This window comes from Ambystoma mexicanum, chromosome 2q, assembly GCF_040938575.1.
Source record: "Ambystoma mexicanum isolate Mex_15411 chromosome 2q, UKY_AmexF1_1, whole genome shotgun sequence".
Lineage (NCBI taxonomy): Eukaryota > Metazoa > Chordata > Amphibia > Caudata > Ambystomatidae > Ambystoma > Ambystoma mexicanum.
This window is the reverse complement of record NC_090924.1, coordinates 1,425,918,330-1,425,936,847: the sequence shown is the minus strand read 5'-3', so window position 1 is coordinate 1,425,936,847 and position 18,518 is coordinate 1,425,918,330. Positions and strand designations below refer to the sequence as shown.

Sequence of the window (18,518 nt, the reverse complement as noted above, 5' to 3'; positions counted from 1 at the left end):
CTGGTGTTCGGGGGGGAGGTAGGAGGGTGGAGGGGGTGTGTTGGGCTCACTTGGGTGGCGGGTCGATAGGGTGTTCAACATGATATCACATATGCCATAAACAATGCACGATCAACCAATGAGATGTGTGGACAATGATCTTTGTGTACTAGGCCATCATAGGCGTACAGTCCATATTGTGCATGTACCAGACACACACAGTGCCACGAGTACCGTGTCCATGTATCAGCCACCAGGCGTGAGTGCTAGAAGCATGCATCAATGAGATGCTGACGAATGTCACGGCCCTCCGGTGCCTCGCAGACTCCTTGAGGTGCTGCCACATCCCCACCCTCATCATGACCATCTTCAGGTGCTTGCAGTTCTGCGTCAGGGGGCATGGGCACATTTCTACGTACGCACATGTTGTGGAGCATGACACATGCCATGACCATCTTTGCAACCTTCTCATGGCGGTACAGGAGTGCCCCGCCAGACCTGCTGAGGCAGCGGAAACGAGTCTTCAGTAGGCCGAATGCCTGTTCAATGACTACACGGGTACGTGAGTGGGCATGGTTGTAGTCCTCCTCATGCTGGTCCCGTGGGTTCCAGACTGGTGTGAGGAGCCATCTCTTCAGTGGATATCCAGCATCACCTGTATGTGGACGATAAACGTATGATGTGGAATGCCATTGCTACGTACGCACACCCCCCCCCCTTCCTGCCAGGTCATTGCCGAATCACATACCCCACATCATCATGCATGAAATGAGACTCACCGAGTAGCCAGGATCTGTTCCCTGCGTGTCGCTCCATGTAGCGTGGTATTGTAGAGTTCCTCAAGACCATAGAATCATGGGTTGATCCAGGGAATCGGGCACAACAATGTGTAATGATCCTGTTGGAGTCACACACCATTTGTACATTCAGGGAATGAAATTGTTTTCGGTTGCGGTACTGGGCCTCCATGGCATGTGGGACGACCAATTCCACATGGGTGCAGTCGATGGCACCAAGGCAACCCGGTATGCCGCCAAGTGCATGGAATCCCACTTTTGTGTTGGTAATTTCCTGCTCCGAGCGTGGTAGAGAGATGTAGTCGTCTGCGTGCTGCAGGAGGGCATCGAGCACTTGCAATAGTGTCCGTGAGAACAGTGGCTGAGAAATGCCATGCAACTGTCCGACTGTGTGCTGGTAGGTGCCTGTGGCCAGGAAGTGGAGTACAGACACCACCTTCAGTAGGGGTGGGATGGCGGTTGGGCTATCTATCATGCTGACAAGGTCAGCCTGTGTCATGTCCACAATGGCGGCTATGGTGTCCCGGTCCAAACGGTAGAGGGTGTGGATCTGCTCATCAGTGAGGTTGAACGGATGTGCTCGGAGGCGTGGGATTGCGGGCTGCCTGCGTGGTGGTAGTGGCTGTGCTGGCGGCCCTTGCTGGCCCTGCCTTGGCCTCCTCCTCCTCCTGCGTCTCCTCCGTCCTGCCGGTAGCATTTCGGAGTGGGTGTGGTTGTGGGAGGAGACTGGGTGTGCAATTTATGTGTTTTCAGGCTGTATGGCCTCCACCTGTGGTGATTCATTCCACCTGTGCAAGCTGCTCTCCCCTTTGGCCGAGCACGTCCCGCACACAACGCTGCAATTCGAGTAATGGCATCTTGCTATTGCAATCATGTATTTGTATCCGATGGCCGTGTAACATTGGTTGATATGTTCATTCGGCTATGGTCCCATTGTTTCACATACAATCTTTGCAGTGGCGAACAGACTTGTGAAGGGTCAGTGGAACGTAGTACTCAAGTAACGGTGGGCCCTCATGCATCACTGTACCGAGTTGCACCGACGGGCGGGGCGTCCCATTTGTGGGTGAAGGCAGTTGCCATTTTCACACACAGCCGCACTAGATGGATTAATTTGTGATTTCAAGCGGCCACAGATGCCTTTTCGACGTGATGTTGCAAATGAGGAATTCGAAGGGCGGCGCTTTCGGTTATCAGCTAGCGGCGAGGAGATGCCCACAGGTCTGACTGCAAATATAACGTTCTATTGTTCAATGTCCTTGAGACAGGGGCCATGGCGAGGATGCAATGATTGATATGAATAGTTTGGGATGCGCAATAGCGACGTGGGCGATGAGGCCGGACGTTCCCAAATACATGTTACTTCACAACACTGGAATTACGGGCTGGGGCACTGTGGATTTTGCAGGCTGCATAACGCACAGACTCAATGGATATTTCTAATGTTATGTGAGTAAATATTCAGGCGTTTTTATACCGGGATGTGGGAATGATGAATGGATGCATGGGCAGATGATTTGATACAGAGTTTGCCATGTACAGGGCTTCTTGGAATCTGTCCGCCTCCCCTGCGCTATGTGATGCAGGGCTGCCATAGTGGGACCATCGTCTATCTGGCCTTGTTGAGCCCTCCCTGTCTCGACGCGTCTTCAGACACTTGTGTCCATGCACGTTAACATTCCCATCAGATGGATTCTGTTTTCACAGACGCATGCACAGGTACACTCGTTTGTGATGGTGTTTACACCTCGATATAGATAGTTATGAGTCGCAAGTGGTTTTGGGGTGGTGATGATCCTTTGGAGTGGGCTAGCATGCATATGGCTGTGGATTTAGTGTGATCATTGAAGTGAGTTGTTCGAATGTAGTTCTGATGGCCATTCTGTTCTTTTTCTTTTCTTTTGGTTGACAGGTATCTCCTCCCCTTTTGCCACTGCCATCTGTATGCCACTCCTGCAGATGGCTTTTACTCCCGACACCTGCTGCTTCGTGTTAATCAGTGGAGCAGCATTACGATCTTATGGGACGATCGCCAATGGCCCACATGCCCTTACGCAGTACTAGTGGCTCGGAGCAACATTTCGGCCTTTCAGCTGGACTAGTGCCTCCCCATTGGGACGGCCCTGCGGTTCTGTGCGCTTCCATGTTGCCTTTTCGTACGTGAATGTGGCTCTGTGTACCATGATGGAACAGGGCGTCACACAAGTAGTAGCTGGTCATTTCTTGCGGATGCAGCCCACAATGGTGAAATGTGTTTTGGAGTTCATGGCCTAATGGCTGTATGGGCTTGGTGATTTTGTTGTGCATTAAATTTCTATTCTGATATGGGCCGTGTAGCATTCTTCTTTGCAAGTGATGTGGCATATTCCTATTTGGGGAGCGATGTATTGTGAGGAGATCTGCATTGGGTTCCAGCTTCGGAGTTTAGTTGCGTGGTACTGTGCTGGGCGCGTTTGCCTACGAAGCCCAGTGAGGTCAGGGATGGGGGCTGCCAATATGACTGTTTGAATGATGTCATGCTCAGGGGCGGGGGATTAGGTTTTGTGTAACAGATGCCGGTCAGCCAGGTGGACTGGTGGAATGATGTGATTTTCGGAATATTGCTGGTCACAGGTGCCTGTGTTTGCGTGCGTTTCTTGGTGGGGGACTGTGGTCATGTCCATTGGAATGGCTTCTGTATTCTATGGGTGACTTGTACATTTCACTGGTTGCATTGTGACTTCATTGCACCTACGGGGAGTTGTACTTTGTGGGCAGGGAGCGGTGTACAGGCACTCAGTGGGGCCGTTTACGGTTGATTCGCGATGCCGTACTTCTCACCATGGGGAATGGTACTTTCCGCCGTGCTTGATGGCGTTAGGTACATGTCCGCTAGGGTCGGAATTCGCGTACCCTTGCGCCATGGTGGTATTTACGGTTTGGCATGGCGCGCGCGCGCGTACTTGGTGCAGTTAGCGTTGGCGTTCACTACGGTGTCGCTAATGGCATCGTACTTTGCGGTGACGGGTCATAGTCGCACCGAGCGCTATTCGATGGCGGTATTGCATTTCCGCCATCGTTTTTCGATTTCCGCCAGGGTCGTAATGAGGCCCTTTGAGAAGACCTCGGAATTAAGCACAAGTACCAATCCCAGAGAAAGTAAAGGGAAACCAGGGGAGAGGCCACAGGAGCGGAGGTGCTGCAAGTTTAAAATGGGTACACTGAACCCTAACAAAGACAGAGTTAAATGAAAAGAGTCTGAAGGATTCAAATTAAAAGGAAGAAGTTGAAGAGATTCCATACAGAAAGGGTGTCAGGAGGATATTGATAGGCCTCACAAACTCTGCGATATACAACCTATGAATATGTACCACGAGCTGCAAAAGCTCATGAAAGAGAATTTGTAAACTTAGATAAATATACGCTACTGAGTTGGCTGAATTTCAAGAACTGGTTGCAATTGGAATAACCCTGAAACACAGCCCACGCTAAAGGGAAGGTGCCAGAAGATATATATTCCGGCTAGCTTTAGTTATTAGTTGTAGGGGTAGGGTCAGGTAGAAGTAGACTTTGGACTGTGGACATTTGATTTGGACTTCAGATGACCGACAAGCACCCTTAGTTAGTTTGGTTAGGTAGGGATCATTCCCTTAGCGATAGGGAGAATTAGGTATTTTGTTATTATTTCAATAAAAAGCCTAAGAAATGGCCAACCTATGTCTGACTCCTTCTTTTGGTCCACCACACCCCCTACTGGGATACAAATGTTTTTCGAATGCCAGCTTTGCCGGTGACTTATACCTAAAGATGAGGAATCGCGGAAGGACGGCATCTGTATTTTATTACATACTTTCTTATCTGCTGCACCTGGAACATGATCCCACCTTTGTTTCCTTTCTGGCTTTCCTGGACCGTGTGGCCTACAGATCCCAAGTATCTGCTATATTACACAATGTCGTGCTGTGTTTAAATGGGGCATCTTGCTTCCTGATTTCCTAAAGTTTTCTGCAAACCCTAAATGAATTCAAGCAGGAGATAAGGAGAGGTAACAGTGAGGGAAAAGAGAGTGGGAGGCTCTCACTGAAGGATTCTACTGAATACGCTCACTCTTGGGCAAATGCACTATGATAGCTCCCTGCTCACAATCACTCATGGCATCACCAAAGGGAATAATACATAGATTAACAAACACACATTTCATGTATTGTTAACTTTATTCGAACTGTTAAACGTCTGAAATTCTAAACATCACCTCAAATTAACACATTACGGATTCATCAGAAACAAGTTGAAGAGGGACACATCTCATAGCAGAGGTTAAGAAGGGGTAAGAAAGATGTAAGGTGTGGCTTTGAGAGCTCAGAAAATGCACCTAGCTACAGCATGTGACTCCAAGATGGACACCACTATTTAGCAACATGTTTTATATGGGGGAGCAGGTAATTTCATGTCACAGGATACTGAGCGCCCAATGGTCTTGCGGTGACTCTCAGTGACCAGTCAGAATATGTCACTGGGTAGCATCCAGGAGTGACTGCATTGAGTGGCTGCCCGGGGTTAGGCTGAGTCCATGGAAGGAACAGGGAGAGCGTCATGCAGCCGTGACACTCAGTATCCAGTGAGTAAGGCATTGGCTGAAGTCCAGCAGGAGGAGAATGTCAGACTCGAGTATAACAGCGACACATAGCTCATAGTCACAGTATGAAGCCAAGCAGGCAGACAGTCTCTGGTACAGCAGCGACTCCCAGAGTTAAGTCACAGTATGACATCAGCTCAGTGAATGGAAGTCCCATCATAGTCTGGAAATTACTCATGTCAGTATAGTGGGACCAGTATTCAGATCCTCAAGTTCTGACTTGATTTCACCAGACTGTGATTGCTTTTCCTGTCCACTATGTATTGCAATCAACAACGCAATCCGGCCGCCATGTTGTCAATATCTTTCAGCATGCGTTGAATCATCAGGTTCCTGGTGAAGCATGGATGCACAGTCGGTTTGATCGATAACAGCGTGGTGTTGGCTAAATTCACAGAGGGAGCACAGAGACGCAGTGCAGCATTGATACCCAATGCCAATCACAGAGGGCTTAATACTCGCACCCGAAAAAGCTCTCAGCCAGAAGCGTTAATGGAACAAATTTGAAAGAGCTAAGGGAAATGCAGAGCGAAACATGTCCATTTGCATATGCAATAATCCTGCTAATGGATTCAGTTCCTTTTAAGACGTTGCCTGCCACACCCCTGCATCCACATAAGTACATATAACCAAAATACAAGTATCTCATATTGACATCTGAAGACACATGTAATGTACTAGGTCCGTCTGCTTTAGGAGCAGTGACTATGCAAGTTACAGTTGTCTTTTCTGGTAAGGATTGCATAGTGTGGTCTTGACATTTCAAGATTTACCCATTATATGTTCCATCAGATGAACATGCACAGGTAAAATCTCAGGCCTCCACAGCAGCTCCCAGGTGACCCTGGCATTGCGGACACTTGCACAGCCACAGTGATGACAAGCTCATCAGGGCTATCATGGACACATTCAACGGTGGTGGCACCTATGCCAGCCCCCATGCCAGCCTGGTGTGGGCAGAAGTTAGAGATTGGCTTTCGTAATGCTACTAAAGTAGTTAAGCAAGTCCTCCACTGAGAAGTTCATGGTAATCTCCGATCCTTTATAGCAGCGGCGGATCAGGTCCTCAAACTCAAGGTACTGACGCAGAAATTCTTGCTCCATAGCACGCCACACGACCTGTAAAGAGAGGAACAGGAGACAGGCAGTTACAGCACTGTATAGTCTGGATATGCTGCATCCATGCTCCAGGTGCAGACCCTCATTAGTGTACAAGCACATGCGTGGACAAGGAAACAATTAGCCATTGCTCCGCCAATCAGGATGCTTGCATGCGGTCCATAATAGTGTCATTGACCAGTGTTATTGATCACATTGCGAACATTCTAACACTGCATGCTGTGCCAATGGCAAAATGTGGTTTGATGCAGATACCCTTCAGCGTACCCATGACCATGTGGCACTGTCAGCTGCCTCACACTGAAATGTGCTTTTGTGCTCTCCCTGTCCTCGCTGCTCTTTCTTCCCTCCTGGGCTCTACATTCCAGGCTTGCTGGTGCCACACCACACACAGGTCACCCTCCCAAACATTACTGACAGCTACCATAACAGAGTGAACTGTGAAATCAACAAGCCATGATAGAACAAAAGAGTGAACAAAGCAGGCTAACGCAAATATAGGCGGTGCAGGGTTTCTTTGCAATAGTTCTATCTCCATTGCAGGGCACTGTGTCCCACCATGAGCACTCCTTTCCCATACCTCGCTCTCCATGATGAGCAACTTGTTAAGACATTAGGAGATGGACACAATATGCTAATAACATTTTAGACCTTTGGAGCGGTCATCATCGCTTGGTATAAATGCCCAGCCCAGTTCATGGCCCTTAATCAGGACAAGAGGTCAGGGCTAGCAATTATCCCTCAATAATGACTGTTCATGCAGCCCACAATGCACAAACTGTAGACCTCAACAAAAAACAAAACATAACTCACTTTCACCTAGTGTAATCTTTGGCAAGCGTGCAATACACAAACCACACCCTCACAGAGACTGCAGATTAGCTAGGAGATATTTTCATTCATAAAATTACTACAATAAGAGGGGTAATCTCTACCACCAAACGTCATATAAGCACTCCAGTGACCCTAGCATTAGTTTTGGTTCTCCTTGATAAATAAGCCAACACGCTTACGCCTTATTTGGACCATGGGTGGTTATCAAACTCGCACCTATACATTTTAAAATTCATAATTCATAGGATGAAAAGCCAATGATTTTCAGAAGGTTTTGTCCAGACTGCCTTCATATGAGTGTGACTGTACCATTTTGGAGACAATTCCTACATGGACACTTCCTGGTTCCCCCATGATCTTTCAGCTGTTTCCCATGGCCCTCACTGTTACCTCCCCTTCCCTCGAGTCTCAATATTTATTTGTACTATTAATGCAATTATTTATCCTGCTGTAATTCATTGTCTACCTCCCCTGTTTCCACCATGTTTACCCTGTGCACGCTTTGAAACTGTTTTTCTAACTGTACAAGCGCCTAATACCTGACCAATAAATAAAGAAAAATAAATCAACTTAAGCCCTGTTTGTGACTCTCCCCTTTATAGGGAACGTAATAGAATGAGGACTGGTGTCTTAACTACAGGTGAAGCCATGAATGTCTCGGTCTAATTCAGTTAGGCGCTAAGCCAGGACACAGGATGGAGACTGCTCTCCTGGATATGCAATGACCTTCGAGGTATGAGGCAATGATGTGAACCATATGCTGTATGACCTGTTTGCAGAATTTGATATGATGGATGAAACAGTTTTGTTGGCGAGGACAAATACAGGCATCTTTGCAGATGATATAATATTATGACTGTGCAGCCTCAGAGAGGTAAAGTCGGATCTTATTTTTCATGGAATATTATTCTTACTTGGAAATCTTTGCAGTAATTGTACTAACGTGCAGTCATTTTCAACATCCACATGTCCCCTTCTTGGAGTCAGGGGTTATCACATCAGTCCACTGCCAATGCTACAAGTATGATGCAAAGCAAGGCACTTATGCACTTATGTTACCAAAGTGGCAGACTCATTTGAGGCTGTAAGCCAATATCTAAACTCCATTTAAAAACAAAAGAAGCCACGCTGGATCCAGCTCTTGCAGGTAGAACAAAGGGCTTCTTCTTCTGTCTCATCGGCAGAACATCCCTGTCAGCACTCCCAATGTCCTGGTTCCTGAGGAAATTGCTTGCAATAACTTCCATAGACACAGAAATCCAGGCACATTGAAGCCAATGTGCTTTTAGAATAGCAAAGAGCCACTTCCTCTAAAGACGGTCGCTTCCAAATGTTTGAACCGAGAAGCACGATACCATTTCCCTTTCTTGAGTGGAATCAGTTCCCATTGAGTCCCACCTGCAATGTAAGGCTAGAATGGCCTCATAGAGCAAAATCATTGTACTTGGCTGTGTTGCGCACTGGTGTACTCACCTTTTCCCACATCTTCAATATGTCTGATTCATGCCTAACCTGATGACTGGTGTATAGGCGGTGCTAACCTCTCAACAGAGTATAGATAATATGATAGGCTGATCAAATGGTTCTGTTATTGCAGAAATCAGGATTATAGAGCCTTTATTTGAGGTAAAAAGTGCACAGGGCACTACGCATTTGGGTTAGGATGACCCAGGAAATGAAGGGTGCTTTGAGGGTGCTTTGAATATCACACACATGTCATAAGTGCATAAGGATATATCATGAATAAGCGACACAAAGTGAGAGATGCTCAAATAAATAAATAATAGCTCTCTGAAGGATTAAAACAGTACCAGACAAAGATATATTTCAAAAGGGGTGACTGAAGTACAAAATGGTGTCCAGTTTTAAGCCAGGTGTGAAAAACCCTTGCTCATGCAGACAAGCAACCGAGGCTGATACATTATAGAGTCTTTGGCAGCATCTCACGGTGAGATAATTGAGTCTGTGAGGTTGAAAATTGTACTTAGCAGGAAAAGCAGACAAGATTAATGAAGAAACTTGGATACATGTATCTATGTTGTTAATAAGAAGGGCATACATGTATCCATGTTGTTAATAAGAAGAGCTTCATGGAGACCAATTTGACAGACCAGCTGCATTATTTGGCACTATATAATAGAGTTTATTCATTTCTCCATGCTATAAAGCACTAACTAACTTGGCAGGACCTCAACAATTAAATAAAGAATTGACATTGATGTGATGAAGGTGGTTTTGGCAGAAGTTGACGATTGTCATAAATGTGTCTAGCCAAGTCTAAAATAAGCTTATCAGTTTTGTGCATCAGAGAAATGTGTGGCTGCTAGCTATGTGTCATGATCTCTGCTTCCAAAAGGTCAGGGTTTTCCCAACTCCCTTGGAAGCAGATCCATAACCCAGGTTCCGAGTGCCAACCAGTCCCAATTGGGACCTTTTGGACCCAGTCCTGGCGCCAGTGGCACCAGGCTCATAAATATGCCCAGTCCCAGCGCTGGAAGCGCCGGGCTCATAATGCTTGGGTGGATTTACCTGCAGCAGACCATGCTGCTTACTTGCCTGCCAGTTGAGCCTCTGATCCTCTTCTGTTTGGAACTACTTTTCCTGTTGGGTGGGGCAGGAGCCACTCCCTAGATTCAGAACACTGGAACTCTTCTGGAAAGCAGGAACTCTTTTCTTACCTAGGCGTGGCTGTGGAAGGAGACACCTAAGCACTACAGGAGGCTATTTAAACCACACCCAATGGATGAATCTTGCTTTGCGTTATTCTGCATCCTCTGCAGCAGAACGCTCATCGTGTCTTCTGCATCTGATCCTGGGCCTAAGGAAAAAGGCTTACCATCCTGAACCCAGTCTTCAGCAACACCTATAAAGACAAGAAAGAACAGGTTAGCATTACGGTCTTCAGTGACAGCTCTTCACTTACCTGGTCCATCGGCTGTCACCAACGCCTCGCGCTGCATTCCGGCATCTGAAAGACAAAGGCTTACCTACTCTTCGTGCGCTCCGGAGGTCTTCACACTGCATTCCGGCATCTGAAAAACAAAAGCTTACCAACTCTTTGCACGCTCCGGAGGCCTTCGGCGCTGCATCCCGCATCTGAAAGACAAAACAAGGTGCGTTTAAAGACATTGGGGAACTTTAATACTGACGTGCCATTACTCCTTTCCACATCTAACCCAGTGGGTATTCCGGCACCCTGCAGCCGCTCCGAACTTGTACCTGCAAAATAAAAAGACAGTTAGAGCGCATCGTGAAGCAGGCAACAAGCGCTTACTTACGTGCTTCCAGGCGCTTCTATTCATCACACGGGCTCCATCTTCAACTCACTTCAGCCCGTCATCCGCCATCGCCGGAACCCTGCAAAACAAGAAACATCATTACTAAAGACTTTAAAGACATTAGAATTACTCGAAACTTATCGTTCGTGCAGTAAACGACGGACAGCAGTCCTCTGAAGTCAAGAGGCCTGCTCCCCTTATCCAGTGAAGAAACTGGTTACAGCACCCTGCCCCGAGGCAGATGGAGAGCACGGCTTTCACTTACCTAAGGTGAGAGCGTTAACCTTTGGGGTTCTACAGGAGAAGAGAAAGGGAAGAAGAGAGAGACAATCAATAACCCAGTTCCTTAATCCCATATTTTCTATCTGCAGACATCTTACCCTTCGAGGCAGACATACAGTGCACAGAGGTCCAGCCCAAAGAGCCAGCTGTGTGTTACACATCACCTTTGAAGATACGGTATACGCCCAGTCAAGACCGGCGCCTCTACGGGAATCAGGTGAGCGTTACACTATGCTAATGTGGGCTTGGTGTATAGCAGATAAGCCACCCAATCATGTTGAAGTGAGTTTATTCCTCTGACTAAGAGGACCTATCAGAAGTATCATCCAAATAGCCTATATAAGCAGGTTGAAGGCAAAATGTTTTAGAGTTTATTTCCAGAGAATGTCTTGAAGCTACAACTAATAAAGACTGCAGAGAAAAACTTCTAGGTGCCTGATTTTCTCCTGTCTCTGAGAAGTGTTCATAGATGCCAGATGCTTGATGGGATCGGAAGAGGACCCCCAATTCACTGGGACTGGCTACTGCACACTGTATCATGCCTAAACCGATGACTGGGACTGGCTACTGCACACTGTATCATGCCTAACCTGATGACTGGGACAGGCTACTACACACTATATCCTGCATAAACCGGTGAGTGGGACTAGCTACTGCACACTGTATCATGCCTAAACCGATGACTGGGACTGGCTACTGCACACTGTATCATGCCTAACCTGATGACTGGGACAGGCTACTGCACACTGTATCAGGCTTAACCTGATGACTGGGACTGGCTACTGTACACTGTATCATGCCTAAACCGATGACTGGGACTGGCTACTGCACACTGTATCAGGCTTAACCTGACGATTGGGACTGGCTACTGCACACTGTATCATGCCTAAACCGATGACTGGGACTGGCCACTGCACACTGTATCATGCCAAAACCCATGACTGGGACTGGCTACTGCACACTGTATCATGCCTAACCTGATGACTGGGACAGGCTACTGCACACTGTATCATGCATAAACCGATGAGTGGGACTGGCTACTGTACACTGTATCATGCCTAAATTGATGACTGGGACTAGCTACTGCACACTGTACCATGTCTAACGTGATGACTGTGACAGCCTACTGCACACTGTATCATGCTTAACCTGATGACTTGGACGGGCTACTGCACACTGTATCAGGCTTAACATTGATGACTGGGACTGGCTACTGCACACTGTATCATGCCTAAACCGATCACTGGGACTGGCTACTGCACACTGGGACTGGCTACTACACAATGTATCATGCCTTCACCGATTACTGGGACTGGCCACTGCACACTGTATTATGCCTAAACCGATGACTGGGACTGGGCACTGCACACTGTATCAGGCTTAACCTGATGATTGGGACTGGCTACTGCACACTGTATCATGATTAACCTAATAATTGGGACAGACTACTGCACACTGTATCATGCCTAATCCGATGACTAGGACTGGCCACTGCACACTGTATCATGCCTAAACCGATGACTGGGACTGGCTACTGCCCACTGCCCACTGTATCAGACTTAACCTAATGATTGGGACTGGCTACTGCACACTGTATCATGCCCAAACTTATGACTGAGACTGGTCACTGCACACTGTATCATGCCTAAACCGATGACTGAGACTGGGCACTGCACACTGTATCATGCCTAAACTGATGACTGGGACTGGCCACTACACACTGTATCATGATTAACCTAATGATTGGGACAGGCTACTGCACACTGTATCATGCCTAAACCGATGACTAGGACTGGCCACTGCACACTGTATCATGTCTAAACCGATGACTGGGACTGGCTACTGCCCACTGTATCAGACTTAACCTAATGATTGGGACTGGCTGCTGCACACTGTATCATGCCCAAACCGATGACTGAGACTGGTCACTGCACACTGTATCATGATTAACCTAATGATTGGGACAGGCTACTGCATACTGTATCATGCCTAAACCGATGACTGGGACTGGCTACTGCCCACTGTATCAGACTTAACCTAATGATTAGGACTGGCTACTGCACACTGTATCATGCCCAAACCGATGACTTAGACTGGTCACTGCACACTGTATCAGACTTAACCTAATAATTGGCACTGGCTACTGTACACTGTATCATGATTAACCTAATGATTGGGACTGGCTACTGCACACTGTATCATGTCTAAACCGATGACTGGGAATGGCCACTGCACACTGTATTATGCCTAAACCGATGACTGGGACTGGCTACTGCACACTGTATCAGGCTTAACCTGATGATTGAGACTGGCTACTGCACACTGTATCATGCCTAAACCGATGACTGGGACTGGCCACTGCACACTGTATCATGCCAACACCCATGACTGGGACTGGCTACTGCACACTGTATCATGCCTAACCTGATGACTGGGACAGGCTACTGCACACTGTATCATGCATAAACCGATGAGTGGGACTGGCTACTGTACACTGTATCATGTCTAACGTGATGACTGTGACAGCCTACGGCACACTGTATCATGCCTAACCTGATGACTGGGACAGGCTACTGCACACTGTATCAGGCTTAACATTGATGACTGGGACTGGCTAATGCACACTGTATCATGCCTAAACGGATGACTGGGACTGGCTACTGCACACTGGGACTGGCTACTACACAATGTATCATGCCTACACCGATTACTGGGACTGGCCACTGCACACTGTATCAGGCTTAACCCGATGATTGGGGCTGGCTACTGCACACTGTATCATGATTAACCTAATGATTGGGACAGACTACTAATCCGATGACTAGGACTGGCCACTGCACACTGTATCAGACTTAACCTAATGATTGGGACTGGCTACTGCACACTGTATCATGCCCAAACAGATGACTGAGACTGGTCACTGCACACTGTATCATGCCTAACCTGATGACTGGGACGGGCTACTGCACACTGTATCAGGCTTAACATTGATGACTGGGACTGGCTACTGCACACTGTATCATGCCTAAACCGATCACTGGGACTGGCTACTGCACACTGGGACTGGCTACTACACAATGTATCATGCCTTCACCGATTACTGGGACTGGCCACTGCACACTGTATTATGCCTAAACCGATGACTGGGACTGGGCACTGCACACTGTATCAGGCTTAACCTGATGATTGGGACTGGCTACTGCACACTGTATCATGATTAACCTAATAATTGGGACAGACTACTGCACACTGTATCATGCCTAATCTGATGACTAGGACTGGCCACTGCACACTGTATCATGCCTAAACCGATGACTGGGACTGGCTACTGCCCACTGCCCACTGTATCAGACTTAACCTAATGATTGGGACTGGCTACTGCACACTGTATCATGCCCAAACTTATGACTGAGACTGGTCACTGCACACTGTATCATGCCTAAACCGATGACTGAGACTGGCCACTGCACACTGTATCATGCCTAAACTGATGACTGGGACTGGCCACTACACACTGTATCATGATTAACCTAATGATTGGGACAGGCTACTGCACACTGTATCATGCCTAAACCGATGACTAGGACTGGCCACTGCACACTGTATCATGTCTAAACCGATGACTAGGACTGGCTACTGCCCACTGTATCAGACTTAACCTAATGATTGGGACTGGCTGCTGCACACTGTATCATGCCCAAACCGATGACTGAGACTGGTCACTGCACACTGTATCATGATTAACCTAATGATTGGGACAGGCTACTGCATACTGTATCATGCCTAAACCGATGACTGGGACTGGCTACTGCCCACTGTATCAGACTTAACCTAATGATTAGGACTGGCTACTGCACACTGTATCATGCCCAAACCGATGACTTAGACTGGTCACTGCACACTGTATCAGACTTAACCTAATAATTGGCACTGGCTACTGTACACTGTATCATGATTAACCTAATGATTGGGACTGGCTACTGCACACTGTATCATGTCTAAACCGATGACTGGGAATGGCCACTGCACACTGTATTATGCCTAAACCGATGACTGGGACTGGCTACTGCACACTGTATCAGGCTTAACCTGATGATTGAGACTGGCTACTGCACACTGTATCATGCCTAAACCGATGACTGGGACTGGCCACTGCACACTGTATCATGCCAACACCCATGACTGGGACTGGCTACTGCACACTGTATCATGCCTAACCTGATGACTGGGACAGGCTACTGCACACTGTATCATTCATAAACCGATGAGTGGGACTGGCTACTGTACACTGTATCATGTCTAACGTGATGACTGTGACAGCCTACGGCACACTGTATCATGCCTAACCTGATGACTGGGACGGGCTACTGCACACTGTATCAGGCTTAACATTGATGACTGGGACTGGCTACTGCACACTGTATCATGCCTAAACGGATGACTGGGACTGGCTACTGCACACTGGGACTGGCTACTACACAATGTATCATGCCTACACCGATTACTGGGACTGGCCACTGCACACTGTATCAGGCTTAACCCGATGATTGGGGCTGGCTACTGCACACTGTATCATGATTAACCTAATGATTGGGACAGACTACTAATCCGATGACTAGGACTGGCCACTGCACACTGTATCAGACTTAACCTAATGATTGGGACTGGCTACTGCACACTGTATCATGCCCAAACAGATGACTGAGACTGGTCACTGCACACTGTATCATGCCTAAACCGATGACTGAGACTGGCCACTGCAAACTGTATCATGGCTAAATTGATGACTGGGACTGTCCACTGCACAATGTATCATGATTAACCTAATGATTGGGACAGACTATTGCACACTGTATCATGCCTAATCCGATGAATAGGACTAGCCACTGCACACTGTATCATGCCTAAACCGATGACTGGGACTGGCTACTGCCCACTGTATCAGACTTAACCTAATGATTGGGACTGGCTACTGCACACTGTATCATGCCCAAACCGATGACTGAGACTGGTCACTGCACACTGTATCATGCCTAAACCGATGACTGAGACTGGCCACTGCACACTGTATCATGCCTAAACCGATGACTGGCACTTTCCACTGCACACTGTATCATGATTAACCTAATGATTGGGACAGGCTACTGCATACTGTATCCTCCCTAAACCGATGACTGAGACTGGCTACTGCCCACTGTATCAGACTTAAACTAATGATTGGGACTGGCTACTGCACACTGTATCATGCCCAAACCGATGACTGAGACTGGTCACTGCACACTGTATCATGCCTAAACCGATGACTGAGACTGGCCACTGCACACTGTATCATGGCTAAACCGATGACTGAGACTGGTCACTGCACACTGTATCATGCCTAAACCGATGACTGAGACTGGCCACTGCACACTGTATTATGCCTAAACCGATGACTGAGACTGGCTACTGCACACTGTATCAGGCTTAACCTGATGATTGGCACAGGCTACTGTACACTGTATCATGATTAACCTAATGATTGGGACTGGCTACTGCACACTGTATCATGCCTAAACCGATGACTGGGACTGGCCACTGCAAACTGTATCATGCCTAAACCGATGACTGAGACTGGCTACTGTACACTGTATCAGGCATAACCTGATGATTGGCACTGGCCACTGCACACTGTATCATGCCTAAACCGATGACTGGGACTGGCTACTGCCCACTGTATCAGACTTAACCTAATGATGGGGACTGGCTACTGCACACTGTATCATGCCCAAACTTATGACTGAGACTGGTCACTGCACACTGTATCATGCCTAAACCGATGACTGAGACTGGCCACTGCACACTGTATCATGCCTAAACCGATGACTGGGACTGGCTACTGCCCACTGTATCAGACTTAACCTAATGATTGGGACTGGCTACTGCACACTGTATCATGCCCAAACCGATGACTGAGACTGGTCACTGCACACTGTATAATGCCTAAACCGATGACTGAGACTGGCCACTGCACACTGTATCATGCCTAAACCGATGACTGGCACTTGCCACTGCACACTGTATCATGATTAACCTAATGATTGGGACAGGCTACTGCATACTGTATCATGCCTAAACCGATGACTGAGACTGGCTACTGCCCACTGTATCAGACTTAAACTAATGATTGGGACTGGCTACTGCACACTGTATCATGCCCAAACCGATGACTGAGACTGGTCACTGCACACTGTATCATGCCTAAACCGATGACTGAGACTGGCCACTGCACACTGTATCATGGCTAAACCGATGACTGAGACTGGTCACTGCACACTGTATCATGCCTAAACCGATGACTGAGACTGGCCATTGCACACTGTATTATGCCTAAACCGATGACTGAGACTGGCTACTGCACACTGTATCAGGCTTAACCTGATGATTGGCACAGGCTACTGTACACTGTATCATGATTAACCTAATGATTGGGACTGGCTACTGCACACTGTATCATGCCTAAACCGATGACTGGGCCTGGCCACTGCAAACTGTATCATGCCTAAACCGATGACTGAGACTGGCTACTGTACACTGTATCAGGCATAACCTGATGATTGGCACTGGCTACTGTACACTGTATCATGATTAACCTAATGATTGTGACTGGCTACTGCACACTGTATCATGCCTAAATCGATGACTGGAACTGGCTACTGCAAACTGTATCATGCCTAAACCGATGACTGGGACTGGCTGCTGCACACTGTATAATGCCTAACTTGATTAATGGGACTGGCTACTGCACACTGTATCAGGCTTAAATAGATGATTGGGACTGGCTACTGCACACTGTATCATGCTCAACCTGATTACTGGGACTGGCTACTGCACACTGTATCATGCCTAAACCGATGACTGGGACTGGCTACTGCACACTGTATCAGGATTAACCTTATGACTGGGACTGGCTACTGCACACTGTAGCACTTCGATTCTATTTACTTTTCAACTGTTCATTTGTAACTTAACACAGACACTGCAGGATGCTGTAATTATCTAAACATGTCTCAACTTTGCCTCTTCCTTGGAATAATGTGTCACTATCCAATTGGCTAATTTTCAATTTTCTTTTTATGCCCCCCATGAAATCAAATGGACTATGCTGTTGGTGTTATGTGCATATTAAATGCTGGTATGCAGACAATTGACATACACTGCCATCTGGGGTGCACCTGTGTTCCCAACTACTGAAAGAACTATTAAAAAATTGAAACATTTCATGTAAAGATACTGGAGAGACACCTAGAAAACATTTATACATGAAGACAAACATGCATGACGTCCATCATTTAAACAGTGTTTATAACATTATCTCATATAGGAGCGTCCTACTCAATTGGGCCTCATTACGCGTTGGACGTTTCCTGGCAGTGAATCCGCTAGAATACTGCCCAACTGAGCGACTGTTGGTCTGGCGGAATTTCCGCTGGATTATAAGTGGTGGTGGCGCTATAAATCCCCATTTATTTTGAGTCGTTTGGACTGAATAGGGATTTTTTAGAGGACATTCCGCCGCTGTAATTCCGATTCTACTGATTTTTTGGCATTGAGTGGAAAGATTTACCTCCAGCTAAA

At 47.2% G+C, this 18,518-nt stretch overlaps 1 protein-coding gene across 1 annotated transcript in view; it reads right to left on the bottom strand.

Moving 5' to 3' along the window:
• Positions 1 to 4,967: 4,967 nt before the first annotated feature.
• The window catches only part of LOC138570212 (exocyst complex component 1-like), a 52,904-nt gene continuing 39,353 nt past the window's right edge, over positions 4,968 to 18,518 (bottom strand). The window contains exon 4 of the mRNA XM_069648938.1: positions 4,968 to 6,510. Coding sequence (XP_069505039.1) covers positions 6,355 to 6,510 — 156 coding nt within the window. The 3' untranslated portion in view covers positions 4,968 to 6,354. The remainder of the gene's footprint in view (positions 6,511 to 18,518) is intronic.